Below are 16,834 nucleotides of genomic sequence, written 5' to 3' on the forward strand. Positions count from 1 at the left end.
ATTTCCTTATTTTTCTTAACATGTTTTTCTTTTTTCCGATGTACTTTGAAAATACCTTGTCAAATTAACTCAACAATATATATATAATTTTTCTACTAATATTATTCCATTATTTTATGCAGTTAGAGTTCAAATTTAATTTATATATCAATTAAAATTCTATAATTGCACTTAATAAATTAAAATTATCAAACGTATAGAAAAAATTACCAAAATTTCACACGAAACAATCTATATTCTTTATTTTCTATACAAATAGTTTTGAAGTCAAACCCCAATTCGACCATCACTTTGACTCCAAATCTTACCGGTTCCTTCTCAACGTTACGATTTTTCTTCTGAGATGCTTCGATTTGTAAACATCGTACGTGACAAATTGTGCGAAACCTTCTTAATTTTTTATCAAAGCCTTCATGTATGATATCATCACATGATGACAAATCTCATAATTTACAAATGTCATTTGCTTTTAAATTTAAAAACCAATTGGCTGATATCATCACATCATGACAAATCTCATGATTTATAAACTTCGTTTGCTTTTTTTAAATTTAAAAACCAATCGGCCACACGTTCGTGATCGTGTTTTCTGAACAAGATGTTCGAAATTTCTTTTCATTTCCCAAGTAAGGCCTAACACTGGACTCAATAACATGAATATCATTTTTCTACTTATTTTATTCTGTTATTTCAATCACTTACAGTTCAAATTTGACTTGTACCAAAAAATTCCTAGAAATGCAATAAATTAATTAAATATAGCAAACAGATCTAGAAATATACCAAATTTTCACATGGAATACCACATGTTGTATGTTGAGAGTAGAAAAAATTTCAAGGTTAGAAGAGAAAAAAATAAAATTATTTGCCGAGTGCCACAGATTTACACTCACCAAACATATTAATGGATGGACACGTGGCATGTTCTTTGCCGAGTGCCTCCCTTTGCCAGTGTTTTTTTTCTCTTTTGCTGAGTGCCAAAATTTGCCGAGTGTTTATGCATATTTTTGCTGAGTGTAAGTCTTTGATGAGTGTTTCCACTAATGGACACTCGGCAAACAAATTAACAGATGTACACGTGGAACGTTCTTTGCTGAGTGCCTCCCTTTGCCGAGTGTTTATGCGCGTTTTTGCCGAGTGTAAATGTTTGCCGAGTGTTTTTTAATCTGTTTACCGTGTGTTGCATTTTTGCCGAGTGTTTTTTGTTAGCACTCGGCAAATAGCTTCTTTGTCGAGTGCCCGATGGAATACACTCGGCAAAGAATATGGCACACGGCAAACCCAAAGTTTCCGGTAGTGAGTCACTGATGTGAAGAATGTATTCGCACTAAAATAGTATTCGTTCTAAAAAATGGAAGTGGTAAGTTTTTAGCACTAAAATATCAATTTGTTTAAGTTCAGAATGATACAGAATAACCTTCAAATGTAAGAAAAGCTTCCAAAAATATTACGAGATACAATAGCTATATACTGCCAACATGTCACAGGCACGCTTGGAATTCAGACACTTCAAGGCAAAAGAATGCGCAAGACTAGCAAGACCAGAAATATTGTTCTTATTCTTTTGGCTCCTCCTAAGTGCTGCCTTTTGCATGAGCAGCGCCCATGTTTTGACCGCTACTAGAATGATGTGCAATGATGCTCTTTTCTTTTGGCTCCATTAATTTGTCTTGACGATCGGGGCACACAAATAATTATGAACAGCGAGTTTTTTTTATTGAACCGACCGCCTTCTCGCAATATGGGTTACAAGTTACAGTTACAGCCGGATCTTTCGAGCAAAAAAGGTTACAGTTACAGCAGCAGGGTTGTGAGTTGGGGAGGCAGGTGAGGTGGTTACATAACTTTATCTTTTGATCAGACATGGTTGTGTCTGCAACTGCCCGGCAGGAGGTAGTGGAATTGTTAACAAGATTGAGGAAGTGTTTGGTTAGTTGTATCATTTGGTTCATGTATGAAATGGTTCAAAATAATAATAATCCTTTTATTTGGTTGGGTGAATTGTATCAACCCATCCAGGATGAAGCCATCCCACCTAATACATTATTCTATTAATTAGAGTGGACCAAATGGTACAAGCAAATTTGTTGAACCCTACCATTCAGAACCATCCATACATGCATCAAGTGATGCATTCAACCAAACACACCCTGAATAGAGAATAACGCCTTGGCAACCATAGGACAAATCAAATGAAGTTGGATTGGCATGTACAATGATAATGTAACGATAGTACTAAATTATGGTTTACAATAATTTGCAATATGGTTTCGCAATATGGTTTAAAATAGAAGGCTGCTGATTTCTAACGAGAATGGCTGCCTTATCTAATTTCAGAGCCTCTTTTACTGTCCTTCTAGTAGAAAAATGAGCAGTAGTTCCATTTGGGAAAAGTAATCGGGACCTTCGAACCCTCAACTTCTTATCTCACACGTAGCTTCCTTATCATCTCAGCAACACAACACAGCTAATTAAGTAGGGGATGATATTCTTTTGTATTCACTCGTGGGGGACCTTTTAGTTTTGGTTGGTAAAAAAATGATCGGAATTTTTGTTGAGGATGGAATATCGTTTCTCTGCTGGTGTGACAGGCTACCTAACAGTAATTTATCTGGAACTGCTCGGTGGTAGTGGAATTGTTCAGAATTTTGAATAAGAAATAGCAACTTGTATTGAGAAGCATAGGACAAACCGAATCCAGTTGTCTTGGCACGCATGTACAACGATAGGAATAATAAGTGGATGTTGATGTGATGAGGTTACCATTGACTGGATTTGTAGACCATTCCAAGCGGATTTGTTTGAACGAACAATGATAGTCATCGTTTTGCACGTCTTTGAACGTAGTACACAAATAGCTCTGGAAAGCACTGTTTCACGGAAGACAGTGAAAGGCACAGGAAAGCTAATAGTGGCAGTCTGATAGTGCTGATGGATGGCGATGAACATAGACCGAAACTGAAGAAGTCTCACTGAAGTTAGACTGAAGATTCATCAAAGAATAAAAATGGGTAAATAGTTCAGAAATGGAAACCCGCCCCCCCCAAAAAAAAAAAAAAGATAGAAACTTACCGTATTTATTGAAAGGTTTGATGGCAAAATGACAATATATACGTCAATATCTACATGCCGTCTGAATATGAAAGAATTAGAAAGGGCTGGTAACAAGGGCAAACATCTGAACAGTGGAAAAACGCTTGTTCATTTTGTACACGAATTAATCTCGTTTTTTGCTGTAGGTATTTATTTATAATTCACAGTTTTGCTATGTTTATATAAGAAATTGGATTTTTTTTAGGTCTTCCACAGAGGTTTATGACTTGATAAAAATTCCCTTAAGTTAGAATGATATAAAATAATATTCAGATGCAAGAAAACCTTTAAATCAACATTTCGAAGCTGTATAATATTTATGTACAATTTCTTTCTTCTATGATCACACATGTTTCTACTAAACCTTTTTTCTTCTGTCATATACACACAAAACAAATCTATGTAGTCAAAATTGTAGTGCCTCTCTTGATCCCTCTGAAATCCATGGTATCAACACACTCCACTCTGCTTTGATACCTGACCATCAACCTGAGCAGCTCAGTGGCCTTCTCCTTCGTTTCCGCTCTGCACCCAGCCTGGAGAAGCAGGAGCACCTTCTGGAGCGCACCAACCTGCAGCGCCTCAATGATGGCGAGCCGCCTACCTGCCGCCATCGTGGCATCCTCGTCGTCTTCCGGGCATTTCTTGCCGATGCGCAACAATACCGATAGGACGAGCTCGGTGGCCGCGTCGGAGATGCAGAATATTTTCTTGACGAGCACTGGCACGGCAAGCGCGTCGGCACGGGCACACGCCCTCCCATCTCTGTACGCCAGCGCCGCGTCGAGCGCGGCGAGAGCCTTCTCGGCGGTGCTCCGATCGGCGTCGACAAGCAGCTCAACGAGCACCGGCACGATCCCCGCCGCCACGAGCAGCGCCGTGGCGCCCTCGCCGGCGGCGTACGCGAGGTGGCACGCGGCGACAAGGCACGCCCTGGTTGCGTGCGGGCAGATGGCGTCCCTGATCGTCTTGACTAAGACTTGGACGATGGCGTCGGCGTTCGCGCTCAGGTCGATGGCACCCGCGCCGGACCTGTGAAATGATAGCGAGATGATCTCTCTGATCACGACCACGGCGTGCAGCCTCCTCTGCGGGCCGCCGTTCGCGGCGGTGGCGACGAGCCGCGCCACGGACGCGCTCGAGGAGCTTACGGCCACGATGGCCTCCTCGTCCATGGGCACGACGAGCACAAGCGCTGCCAGAACGCCCTCCAGCACGTCGCTTGCGGCGTCCGCAAAGGATGCGAACGCCGCGGCGAGCGCGCGCCCCGCTCCGGCGGACGCGAGGCGGCGTCGGCTCCGCTCGCCCAACCCGGCGAGCCGCCGGACCCAGCGCGCTGCGGCCGCGCACCGATCGGCGTCGCCTGCGCGCGTGGCTTCCTCGACATCGGCGACGGCGACCTCCTCGGAAGTGGCAGCGATGGCCTGTTCAACACCACCGCGGGGACGGTTGACGGCGCACCATTCCTGGATGAGGCGGCCGAGGGTGTGGTTGGGGACCAGGTCCGCCGCGCGGAGCTCGCCGTGTGTGATGGGGCATGTGCGCTGGCCGCCGGCGAGTAACCACGACTTGATGGCAGCGCGGTCGTAGGTGATGCCCGTGGGCGCCGCGACCGGGTCACGCATGAGGTCCAGCGTGATCGGGCACAGGAACTCCGGCGGCGGCTCCTCCATGGCGGGTGCTGTCCGCAGCTGCAGCGACGACATGGACGATGAAGGTGGAGAGTTGGTGAGCGTTGTGAGGAGTGGATCAGTGAAGGCGTGCGCGCGGCGGTTTATTTATGGCAGGACGTTGGGTCGGAGCGATGAAGGCGAGGAATTAAACCCGCGGGGGTTTCATTTCACGTGTGCATGCCCCTGTTTGTTTTGATGAGAAAACACTCGTAATTTTCAATGAACAATTAAACATATATATGAAGATAATAGTACTTATTCATATTTGTAAGTGCACTCTGTTACGGTTTTCTAGACGTATTTTATTAGGAGCATTGCGACCATAGAGCCCAGGGTTCACATTTTGGCGAAATTTTGCCGCAATTTCGGGAATTTCGCGTTTTTCGATGACGAGTGACTAATTTCGGCCGAAATATTTCAGAAAGATTTGAATTATGATACAGTTAGATAAGTCGGGTCAAATGAATGCATGGGTAGCCGTGGTGCAGTAGTAGTACAGATCTTCCCCTCAGCACCTCTTCACAAATTAAAAACAATAACAAAGTGCTTCCAGGTTTCGAAGCTAGGGCACTTTGTATCAGCAAAACAAGCCAAACCACAGCACTACACGTGGAGATGTGAATACTTATCGCGCACACGTTTAAATAAAGCTTCTAAGTATTCAATTTTTTTAAATTTAAGTCAAAATTTGTTAAAAAAGTTCTGAATATAAGGAAATTCCGGAAATTTCACGTTTTTCATAGGGGACCGAAAATTTTTTGAAATCAAAACTGAAAACTCTGATATAGCCTCAAGTATAAATTTGTTTACTGTGATTTAAGAGGTACGATGCAAGCCTGTTTATCCATGACATGGATCTGAGGACCATCGAGTGAAAATGGATTAAACGTCACATTGAAAAACTTGACGCTCTCTCCACATCTATAGCTTTACTGCCCCTGCGTCGCTCCCCCTCGGAGCGGCTCGGGCAGACCTCTAGCCTCCACGCCACCACCCTCCACCGCAGCTCCCTCGTCTCGCCGCCGCCCGAGCGGCCGCCGGAAGCCCGTGCAGCCATAAGGAAAGCGGTGGCAGGGCTCCCACTTCATTTTTCCTCTCACCTCTCCTCTCCTCATCCGTGGTGGTTGGTGATGGGGACCTCCCTTGCAGCAGGCTCCGGCGAGCCTGCAGCCAGATCCGCTCTCGGGGTGGCCGGATCCGTGTCCTGCTGGATCTGCTCCTTCGGGTGGCTGCTTGTGCAAGTTGGCTGGCTAGTGGGCGCTCCGGCAACTACTCGCCCTGGCGGCGTGCAACAACCAACACGACGGCTGTTCGGGGTCTGGCCCGTGCCATCGGGCCTCGGCCTGCGGTGCCAGCTGAGATCACGCACAGGTGTTGCGGCCGGCAGCGACGGCGGCCTCCAGTGGTGGCAGCGTCATAGCACACGCGGGGTGGCCTGCGGCGGCGGCATACGCTGCGGCTGTGGCTGCGGTCGCAGGAGGCGCAGCGCACGGGCCGGCCATAGCTCCACGCGGACGCGGAGCCGACGCTAGGACTTGCTGCCGCTCTCCTCCACTCCCCCTCGCCACCACCGGAGGGGGCGATGCTGCTGGCAACTTCGACAGTGGCCGGCGGCCCTAGTCCGGCACGCGCACGCTCGGATCCACTCTAGGGGGATGGGGCATCCAGGGTGCGGCGGTGCTCGGCTCGCGGCATTCAAGTCGAGTTGCGACAGGGTAGCTAAAGCAGGCAGAGGGGGCCGCCAATACGAAAAGACGCGGAAGAGGCACCGAAGGAAGAGACACGGAGGAGGTGCGGAGACTGGTGGCGGCCCGTGGAGAATACAGGCATGGAGGGGGCGCCAGCGCGGAGGACGGCGGCGCGGAGATGCCGATGGCGTGGAGGAGGTGCTGCGCATAGGCTGGGCGCGGGGTGGTGTAGGGCGTGAAGGTGGCGCCAGCGCGGAGGACAGCGACGCGGAGGAGGCGCTACGCATAGGCCGCACGAGGGGCAGCGCAGGGTGAGGCGCAAGGAGGATGACTGCCGGCGAGCGAGCGGAGGTGGTGGTTCGGCGGCGTGGTGTGAGGAGGCACGGCAGCGATGCCCTTCCGGATGGACTGCTGTGACTGTGGCTGGGAGTGCTGAGCCGTGAGTGTGCAGAGGTTGGGATGCTCCTGGTGAAAGCCCTCACCGCCTTTCTTGCTGGTGGAGATGACGGCGCCGCCCTAGGGCGTCGCTCTCCCCATTGGAGGCATCATTTCTGAGCTACAACCCTGTTGCACGGGGTCCTCTGGGCGAAAATGCTGTCCAGTTTCTGGACGAGCGACGGTGGCGCCATTGGCATCGTGCCCTTCTTGGAAGTGTCGTCTCTAGAAATCCATCTTGGTCTATGGCATTCCTGGTTCATTAGTCATGGACGGCCGCAACCGGTGGCAACAATTCCGTCGTGTGGCAAGCTGGACGGGTGTTGCCGAGGCCACGTGGAGGTGATCGCAGTTATGGTGGTGGCAAGAGGTTGTCAGTCTTGGCTGCTTGCAGCGGACCACGACGGCTGGCACTGCTTGGCAACAGTCAGTACGGCATGGGATTGCGTCGAAAGATGGTGCTTGTGGCAACGGCATCGTGGGACAACTAGGCTTGCAGCAGACCACGGCGGGTTGCTTAGCTTGGCTGGGCTACCCGGTGCGGTACATCGTCGGAAGACGGCGCAAGCGAGTTCTCTAGCTTCCTGACATGGTGGCGGATGCTTTTGCGCGGGTGAAGCAACAAGGCGAGGTCGACCTGCGGCGCGAGCTTGGCTAATCGACGGAGATCTTGTGGAGCAGGGGAACATTGCTCACCACGCTGACAATGACAAAAGAAATGGATCTGGGACGTGGAGTACTATGGCGGGTGTGGTGAGGCCCCCGCGCGTGGTGTTTCTTCGAGGCGATGAGAGTGAGGTGGAGTCCAACAGCGAATGTGGCGAGGCCCCCGCCCGTTGTGTTATCACGGTGGCGATTGCGAGGCAGCCTACAAGAGGTCCGAATTCGGTGGTATCACTCTGGCAGGTGGACAATGGTGTCGCAACGGTACTACAGTGGAGCGTCCCGCATGGAGGTGGCCGTCTCAATGCAGTGCAGTCTATTTCTATCGGTTCCCTGTCGATGCCGGGCCATGCCTGGAGGTTTCGGAGAATTATGTTGGGGATGTTGGTGGGTGCCACCGTGACGAGCGCAGTGATGAGGCCGTGTTGATGTCCCAATCCAACCGATCCGAGGTGGCAGTTTTTGAGTTGAATGGCTACCCGCGTTGATGTCCCAATCCAAGCGGGCGAGTTTGTTTTCTTTTTTTTCATTTCTTTTTTGATCTTTCCAACCGGGCAACTTTGTCTCCGCAGCTCCACCAGTCCTAGCGCTCATGCTCGGGGGCTGGGCGTCTATTTCAGGTCGGCGTGCCTCTTCGGCTTCGCCAGTCGTCGTGCTCACGCTTGGGGGTTGGGCACGTAATTCACGTTAGCGTGCCTCCGTGGTCCCGCTAGTCCTCACGCTCACACTCAGGGGCTGGGCTCCTATTTCAGGTCGGCGTGCTTCCATGGCTCTGTCAATCCTCGTACTCAGGGACTAGGCGCCTATTTTTGGTTAGCGTGCCTCTGTGGTTTCGCCTATCCTTGTGCTCGGGCACTAGGACCTTCTAGGATTAATTTTCTCTTCCTTTTTGACCATTGGACTGATTATACTAATTGCTTCAATGCTCGGGGGCTACTCCATATGGAGTGCATCTTGCGACATCCTCTATGTCCTTCGCTTGGACCTACTGGATGCCCGACATCCATCAACTCGTCACTCGACTTCACTCTGCACGTATGGCACTGCGTTCGCACGGATTTTCTTCTTTTTTGAGCACTACGCAGCCTCTCCGTCACTATGACGCCATCGCAGCTTCAGCCGACCACATTCCAAGCTTCACTATACTATGATGACCCCTCAGGTTCCTGTTCGACTGCACATCACTCAGGGGCTTGAGGGATATGGGTATCTCATGGGTCCCCACCGACCAGGATACTAGCCGATCCTGACAAGTGGGCCCACCTAACCAGAATGTGCGGGCCAAAGATATGAAGATACTTGGAGCACAAGTCAAGGAGGCCGAGCGATTAAAATCAGCCTGGATATTGCGGGATACTTGTTGTAGTTCGACTCAGATTGATTTCCATGTAACAACCGACTCGGATTAGATTCAAACCGACTTGTAACGCTAGGTCGTCAGCCTATATAAGGCGGCTAAGGGCGCCTCCCGAGGACAATTTCCTCCAAATTATTCCATGCCTTAGCGCAAACCAATACAATCCAGCAAAACACAAGATGTAGGGTATTACTCTCCGAAGGCTCGAACCTGTCTAAACCTTCGTATTCTCATGATCACCTTTGAGTTCTTGGTCTCGCAATCTTTCCTGCCTACAAATCAACCACTTGGGTCACCTCCAGGTGGACTGCCGGGCTACTAAATCCAACAGTTGGTGCACCAAGTAGGGGTGATCATGAGATCCTTCCAGCGAGCTTGATGGCAGATGTACCATCACCTACGACTGCTTCGTCACTGGCAGATTCTTCATCACCTACGTCAACATTGTTGATGGGTCAACAGCAAAGCTGCGGGTGCCCTACTGCAAGCGTGGTGATTACCCGATGGCCGCATCAGCTCGGCAGCAGCATACCACGCACCGTGCCCATGCAGCCAACACTGCCGACTACTTCGACTCGACATTGGCTTCATCAACAACTGTTCATCGACGGCTACTCATTCGGGCATGACGCCGACTCTCCAACTCGGCCACGAATCAAGCTAAGTCTTATTTTTAATTAAATATTTTACGGCTTCCTTACATCTCAATACACCCCCACTCTTCAATTTCTCCATGTCTTTGTGACTTTCGCCGACCACCTTGGTCGCGCCCCGACTGCTTATACAGCTTGGTCCGCCCACTTAACGGGCAGTCGGGGGCTGCGCCCTACAAGTGCCCAGCTCATGCTGGTGCTTTTTTGCATAGTTCTGACTGCTTTGCGGCTTGTCCGTCCCTCTTAACTGTTGCTAAAGTACTCGGGTAGCACACACCTTAATCCATGAAGCCTAACCCTCATGTGTCGCTTCCTGCTAAGCACGCTTGAGTCCGCTCGGCAACACCCCGGCAGGGTTAGGTGCTTAAACGTAATAGGCTAACTACTCAGAAAAATTACCTAGCCTACAAGAGCATGATGTACAAGAGTTTACATCTACAATGAATCAAACTTCCGAGTTATTCAATCATTAAATATTCTACATTATGCTATATAAGGTTTGCATTGTCTTTTTCTAGAAACTACTCAGCGTACCTCCCGCTGCCCGGCCGACCTCCTAGGCTTGGGGGCTAGGTGCAGGAGGCGATTTGGTGTACCTCTTGCTGCTTGGCCGACCTCTTGGGCTTGGGGCAGGAGGCGACTCGGCGTACTTCCGCGACTCGGCCGGCTCCCAAGCTTGGAGGCTGGGTGTGGGAGGCGACTTGGCGTGGTTGAGCGCCTATTTCAGGTCGGCATGCCTCTGCGGCTCTGCAAGTCCTCGCGCTCACGCTCGACGGCTGGGCGCCTATTTCAGGTCGGCATGCCTCTGTGCCTCTGCCAGTCCTCGCGATCACGCTCAGAGGCTAGGTGCATCTTTTAGGTCAGCGTGCCTCTGTGGCTCCGCCAGTCCTCGTACTCGCAGACCGGGCGCCTATTTTTTGTCGGCGTGCCTCCGTGGCTTCACCGGTCTTTGTGCTCGGGCATTAGGACCTGCTTCTCGGATTAATTTTCTCTTCCTATTTGACCATTGAACCGATTATACTATTCACTTCAATGCTCGGGGGCTACTCCATATGGAGTGTGTCTTGCGATGCCCCCCCAGGTCCTTGGCTTCGACTTGCTGGATGTCGACATCTATCAACTCGGCACTCGACTTCGCTCTGCGCTTATGGCTCCACGTTCGCCCGGATTTTCTTCTTTTTTGAGCACTACGCAGCCTCTCCATCATTACTGTAACACCCAAAATTTTGAATAATTCAAATCCATTAAAATTTGCTCAAATTAGGATGTCATTTAAATTCTAGGCATTTAATTTCATTTTCTTTAATTTAATTAAATTCATCATAGGAGTTAAGTGTGCATCCATGCTAGTGCATTTATTTGATTGCTTGAGTTTGAATCAAAAATTGAATTTCCAAATTTAAATTTGATTTTCCAAAACCTTTTCCTTTTCCCTTTTCTATTTTCTTCTTTTTCTCCTATCTTGCCGCTGGGCCGCATCCTTCTTTCTTTCCCTTCTCCTTTCTTCTTTCGGCCCAGCTGAGCTGCAGCTCCTCCGGCCGCTCCACCCTTGGGCCGGCCCAGCGCCTCTCCTCTGCCGGCAGCCCAACGCCAGCCGCTCAGCCCGCTCCGCCTTTCTCCTCGCCGGCCCAGCTCCCTTCCCCCGCGCGGTCCACCGCTTGCCCGTCACTCCGCGGCCCGCGAACGCGCGCGCCGGCCCACGAAGCTGCGCCAGCCCGCCTACTGCCCGCGGCCGCCGACTGGTGGGTCCCACCGTCATCCCCTTCCTCCGGCCGGACTCTCCTCTCCCGCAACCGCCGCGCCGCCAGCTCCGGAGTCCCGTCGGCCCCCGCTCCAATTTCCTCGCGCGATTTAAACTCGGGGCCGCTCTATCTCCAAGCACTGCCCCTATATAAGCCGCCGCCCCTCCCGGTCTCCTCCGCCCGCGCCCGCAGCACCCGAAGCCCTAGCCGACGCGAGCTCCAGCGCCGCCGCCTCTTCCCCGCCGTCTAGCGCCGCCTCCGGTGAGCTCCGGTCACCGTGGACCACTAAATCGAGTTCGCCGCGCCCTCCTCTCTCTTCTGGTGCCACCCCCGTGCCAAACCGAGCCCCAAAGCGCCGTTTCGGCTTACTCCGGCGACCCCGCCGCCGCTCGCCGCCGCTCGCTGCCGCTCGTTGCCGGCGCCGCGATGTCGTCGACGACCGCGACCGTCGGATCAAGATCCGACGGCTCGCAGCGAGTCAATCCGGCCGCGTAACGGTCAACTGCGCCGCGTCGTGCTGCTTTTGCTTTTAAGCCCCCGTCTTTTTCGCAAATCAACCCGCGGTCCAGATCGCGTTGAAAATAATTCCAGATCTGCCCTTGAACTTTTCAAAAATCAACCCGCCGTCCGGATTTGGAGTTTTTGCGCGTTAGACCTTCGGTTTATACGCGTAATTACGTATAAGCCCTCGGTTTTCGCGGTTTGGCCCTAAAAGTTTTGTTTTTCTCACAGAAAGGCCCCTAGATCTTGTTTTAATCATATCTTTTGCATTTTAACTCCGTTTTTCACGTTCTTTATATCCACGTGATCGTTTTAAAGCGTAGATCAACTTTTCAAGCTTGTTTTCTCTGTTTAACTCTGATTGGTGTACTGTTTTCTTACTTTTGCCCATGTTTGCTTGTATGTGCCCGTGTGACGCGTGTAGACGTCCCGCAGTTTGAGGGAGTTGAAGATCAAGCCTTCGAGGAGTACGAACAGCAGGAGCAAGGCCAAGAAGGCAAGTCGTGTCCTTGATCACTACTTTTTCATCCTATACACCTTTACTTTCTCGTACTCAACATTTATGCTATGCACATGTTAAGATTAAACTGATGGGTCCCAATTAAGGTTCGCCTAGATTGACTTACCTTTGCCTTGACCAACCGGTTTACTTTATGTTGGGTAGCTCATGCTTAGTGCTTACGTAGTATGGTGGTTTAACTAAACACAATGCTTAATCTTGCTTTACTTCCGTTATACCTTTCATTAATACAAGATCATGTATGATTAATCGGAACATGGAGCGACCACCCAGGAAAATAGTGCTACCACAAGACTAAATGGCTCTGGTCTTGGCTGAATAATTAGAAACCTTAGTCTGGGGTGACCTTACTCGTGATGAGGCAAGAGGGGGGACTGAGTCGTTGCATTTTTGCCTAGGATGGGTGGTGCACGCCAGACACCGAAACCTTAGCAGGTTACCACTGACTAATGAATCTTTGTAAAGGCCTCGTAGCGTCCCTATGCAATCACACCTCGGAAGTGTGGTATGGTGCCTTGCAAACACCGCATGGTTGGGTCCAAAGTTCTATTGAACTTTTACGCGACTTGTGGGTAAAGATGTGCCACCTCTGCAGAGTGTAAAACTGATCGATCAGCCGTGCTCATGGTTAAGAGCGGCCTGGACCCTCACATGATAATATTATCGGAAGATGGATTTAACTTGTTGTCATTTCATGCATCTGTTGTTGCTTTATTTATGATCATGTTTAATTTCGGGTGGTATGAACTTATACTTAGTTAATTGCTAATAAAACTTGACCAACTTAATTAAAAGCGAATGCTAATTATGCCTTAGCCGTACCTTGATTTGCCTTACACTACACTATTCCCCACGACTTGTTGAGTACCAACCATAAGTGTACTCACCCTTGCAAAACCGCTGTTCAGACCAAGCTAATTGGGAAGAGGAGTATCCACACGACTTTGAGGAGTTCTAGGCGTACGTTTCTTCAGTCAGCTGCCTGTGGAGTCGTCGTCGTCTTTGGAGTTCCGTTGCGTAATAAATTAGGCTTATGTTTTATTGAGACGTTCGGTCATGTAATAATATTTAATACTCTCTCTATTCGCTTTAGCACTGTCTTTGTTATTCACTATTGTCGTACATGTGTGTAACTTGATCCTGGCGCACATGTATTTAATGCACTCGATTTTGTCCTTAAAATTGGGTGTGATAAAAGTGGTACCAGAGCCGTGTTGACTGTAGGACGTTAGCCTAGTTAGAAAATGGTCGTATTTAAGGATTATAATAATCTAGTAGCCATTCCTACCTTTTCTTAATTTAAATCTACTTAATTATTCCTAAACTTGATTTGTCTCATCCTTGTTGCTATTTTAATCTTTTATTATTATCTTGGTTCGTTCAAAATTTTATTCAAAAAAAAATTTCTTTCTTTCTGTTAGATGGCTCGCACCCGGTTGACAGCACGCAAGAGCACCCGTCCCCCGCGTCATGGCATCGCACCGTATCAACCCATGGAGCTTAGGGACGAGGAGGAAGAGGAAGAATACTACTTCCAGCACCCGGGGGATGACACTGACAAGGACGCCGTGCCCGTGGAGCAGGAGACAACACCGTCACCAGCTCCTGCACTAGCCCCGGCGCCCGTACCAGTCGTCGACTTATCGGATGGAGAGCCCGAAGCAAATTCCGAGCCCGAGAGATGGATCATGTGGGTGAAGGAAGACTATAGCCAAGGAGTGCACATGGCCGACATACTCAGGTGGACTTGTCATCACTTGGGGTACAACATGAGGCCTATCTACAAGTGTGCTCGGTTCACCCACCCTCGCTATCCCACTTTTTGGGAGGTGAAGGTTGTCCTTCGTGAGGAGCACGAAAGAGGATGGGAGGTGATGGCTGTTCACCATGATGTGGCAATGAGGAGGACCATGGAGTCCGGCATCGCCGAGGCAGCCAGGAGGGCACTTGAGGTTCTCTCCCACAAGGAACGGCCACGGTTACAATACACATATCGTCGGTTCCTTCCATACAGAGCTAGTGGAGAAGCAAGAACCTTCATAGCTACTCATGATGGGGTTGACATGGCCACGGATTTTCTTTGCAAGTACACGTCGGCAGCTCTCACCGCTTTGAATGAAGCAAACAACCACATCTTTGAGCTTCAACGGGAGCTTCATGAAGTTCGGTGGGAGAGAGATGTGCTAGTGGCTTCCGCGACGGGGGCACCGCCGCCGCAAGAGGATGCTGATTTTCCCGCTTCGTCGCTGTCACCTAAGCGTCCCCGCTACGACTCGCCCAGCGCCGCCGCAGAAGATCTCTAGGAGTTAGGAGTGTTTAGCTTAAAATTCATGTAATCGTTAGACGTCGCTCGAGTGTGTTAGTTAAAGTGTGCTTAGGTGCTTGGTTTTGTGTTACATGTTTGAGTTGGATCTTTGTAATGAGTGCGGTATGTGGGGCAATTGCCACACGATACTGGTGTTAGTAATAATAAGTGCTTGGTTGGGTTTTAGTTCTGTTCTAAATCAGCTTCTGATCTTTCTTAATCATGATCTACCATCTGTCTAAATCTATCTATCATGCAAGATAAGTGATGCTCAATTCTGTTCTCAACATTAATGGACACGCCAGTACTGTTTTATTTATATCTCGAGCTACAGAAATCCAAATGACATGAAATAAGTAGGGTTAGTTTCAGAATTGTGTGGAGCATTTTCTGTAAATTTTTCAGAATTTTTGGAGGATCTGTCTGGGAGATGTATATGAATTAGTAGAGCAATCAGAATTTGAAACTGTCGACCGACACTGTCAGCTTGTTAATTTTGTAACCCGAGATCTAGAAATCCGATTGAGGTGATTCCAGTTGGGTTGGTTTAAAAATTTAATAAGTTACGACTTGGTAAGTTTTCAGTAATTTTTGACACTTCTTCTGACAGCCACATCTAAATTAACGGAGCTAGCAGAATCTGTTTTACTTTTATATCTTGCCGCTTTGTCTTTCTCAGTTATCTCTTCACACACATATCTAAATATGTTGTCTCTAACGCTCAGATGGTAAACACCAGGTCCGGATCAAGAGTTGACCGTCCCGCAGTGCCTCGTCACAGGGACAACAGCAGCAATTCCAACCCCGCTCCGCAACAGAATCAGCAAGCACCTGCAGGGACGGAGCAGTTTCTAGCAGCCCAGACTCAGCTTCTCGCCGGACTGACCAACACCGTGGCAGCCTTACAAGCTCAGCTGAACAACAACAACAACAACAACAACAACCAGCAGCAGCCACCGCCAAGGGACAGGCACAGGGAGTTCATGAGCCACAAGCCCCCAACGTTCTCACATTCTCCAGACTCGTTAGATGCTGATGACTGGTTGAAAACCGTGGAGAAGATGCTGAATATCACCCAGTGTTCTGACAAGGAGAAGGTCCTGTATGCTTCAGGACGCCTGGAAGAACCAGCTGCAGATTGGTGGGATGCTTACACCACCACTCATGCCAACGCTAATGGCATTACCTGGGAGGAATTCAGGACTAGCTTCAGAAGTCACCACATTCCTTCTAGATTAATGAAGCTCAAAAAGAAGGAGTTCCTTGCTCTTAAACAGGGTAATATGACACTGGCTGAGTACAGGGACAAGTTTGTCCAGTTGTCCCGATATGCTCCTGAAGATGTTGCTGATGATGAGCAGAAGCAGGAGCTGTTCTTGGATGGTTTGATTGGCCCACTCCAATAACAGCTGATGTCGCACACCTTCCCTAGTTTCCAGAAGATGCTAGACAAAGCAATAGGCCTGGAGCACAAGAGGAATGAGCTTGGGGAGATGAAGAGGAAATTTAACTCCCAGTCGTCATCAGGAAGCAACACACGCCCTCGCTTTGCTCCACAGCAAGGGGCACCGCTCCGCGCTAGGGGCCCAAGTGGGAATTTTGGGCAGCAGTCATTCCAGCGCCCCACTCAGCAGTCATTCCAGCGCCCCAGCCCCCAGTTCCAGCGTCCGAGGATGCAGACTATGCAGACTCCGTGACCCAGTTTTTCGCAGAATCGCCAGATGACCCCCACTGGCACTCCAGCAAGGCCCAATGCTCCAGTAGGCCCTACTTGCTTCAAGTGTGGCGAGGTTGGTCACTATGCCAACTCTTGTCCTAAGAAAGGTGGGCCAGCTACCCCCGTGCAGAACAGCAGTGCTCCTCGGCAGAATCAGATGCAGCAACCGAGGAATGGGAACCAGACCCCACAAGGTAATCAGGGGCAGCAAAGCTTTGCTCGTGGCAAGGTGAATGACGTGGAGGCCGAGACTGCTCGGGAGGCTCCAGATGTAGTGCTTGGTATGTTCTTTGTCAACTCTGCCCCCGCATCAGTTTTATTTGACTCTGGAGCATCGTATTCTTTTGTCACTAGTCATTATGTAGCAAAGCATAATTTACCCATGCATACCATGAGGCGTCATATGCTAGTGAGTTCACCTGGTGGGTCAATGAAGGCCCAATACATCTGTCCGCAAGTTAAGCTGAGAATAATGGGTATAGATTTT

The 16,834-nt window shown here is 49.7% G+C and overlaps 2 protein-coding genes across 2 annotated transcripts; one reads left to right on the plus strand and one right to left on the minus strand.

Moving 5' to 3' along the window:
• Positions 1–3,367: 3,367 nt before the first annotated feature.
• LOC140221351 (U-box domain-containing protein 21-like) lies at positions 3,368–4,902 on the minus strand. Its single transcript, XM_072290876.1, has one exon. It carries the CDS (start codon positions 4,797–4,799, stop codon positions 3,492–3,494), a length of 1,308 nt encoding a protein of 435 aa, XP_072146977.1. The 5' UTR covers positions 4,800–4,902; the 3' UTR covers positions 3,368–3,491.
• Positions 4,903–15,613: 10,711 nt separating this feature from the next.
• LOC140221179 (uncharacterized) lies at positions 15,614–16,036 on the plus strand. The gene has a single exon (XM_072290495.1). The coding sequence runs from the start codon at positions 15,614–15,616 to the stop codon at positions 16,034–16,036; it is 423 nt and encodes a 140-aa protein (XP_072146596.1).
• The last annotated feature ends 798 nt before the right edge of the window (positions 16,037–16,834 follow it).

The sequence above is a fragment of the Setaria viridis genome, chromosome 9 (assembly GCF_005286985.2).
Source record: "Setaria viridis chromosome 9, Setaria_viridis_v4.0, whole genome shotgun sequence".
Lineage (NCBI taxonomy): Eukaryota > Viridiplantae > Streptophyta > Magnoliopsida > Poales > Poaceae > Setaria > Setaria viridis.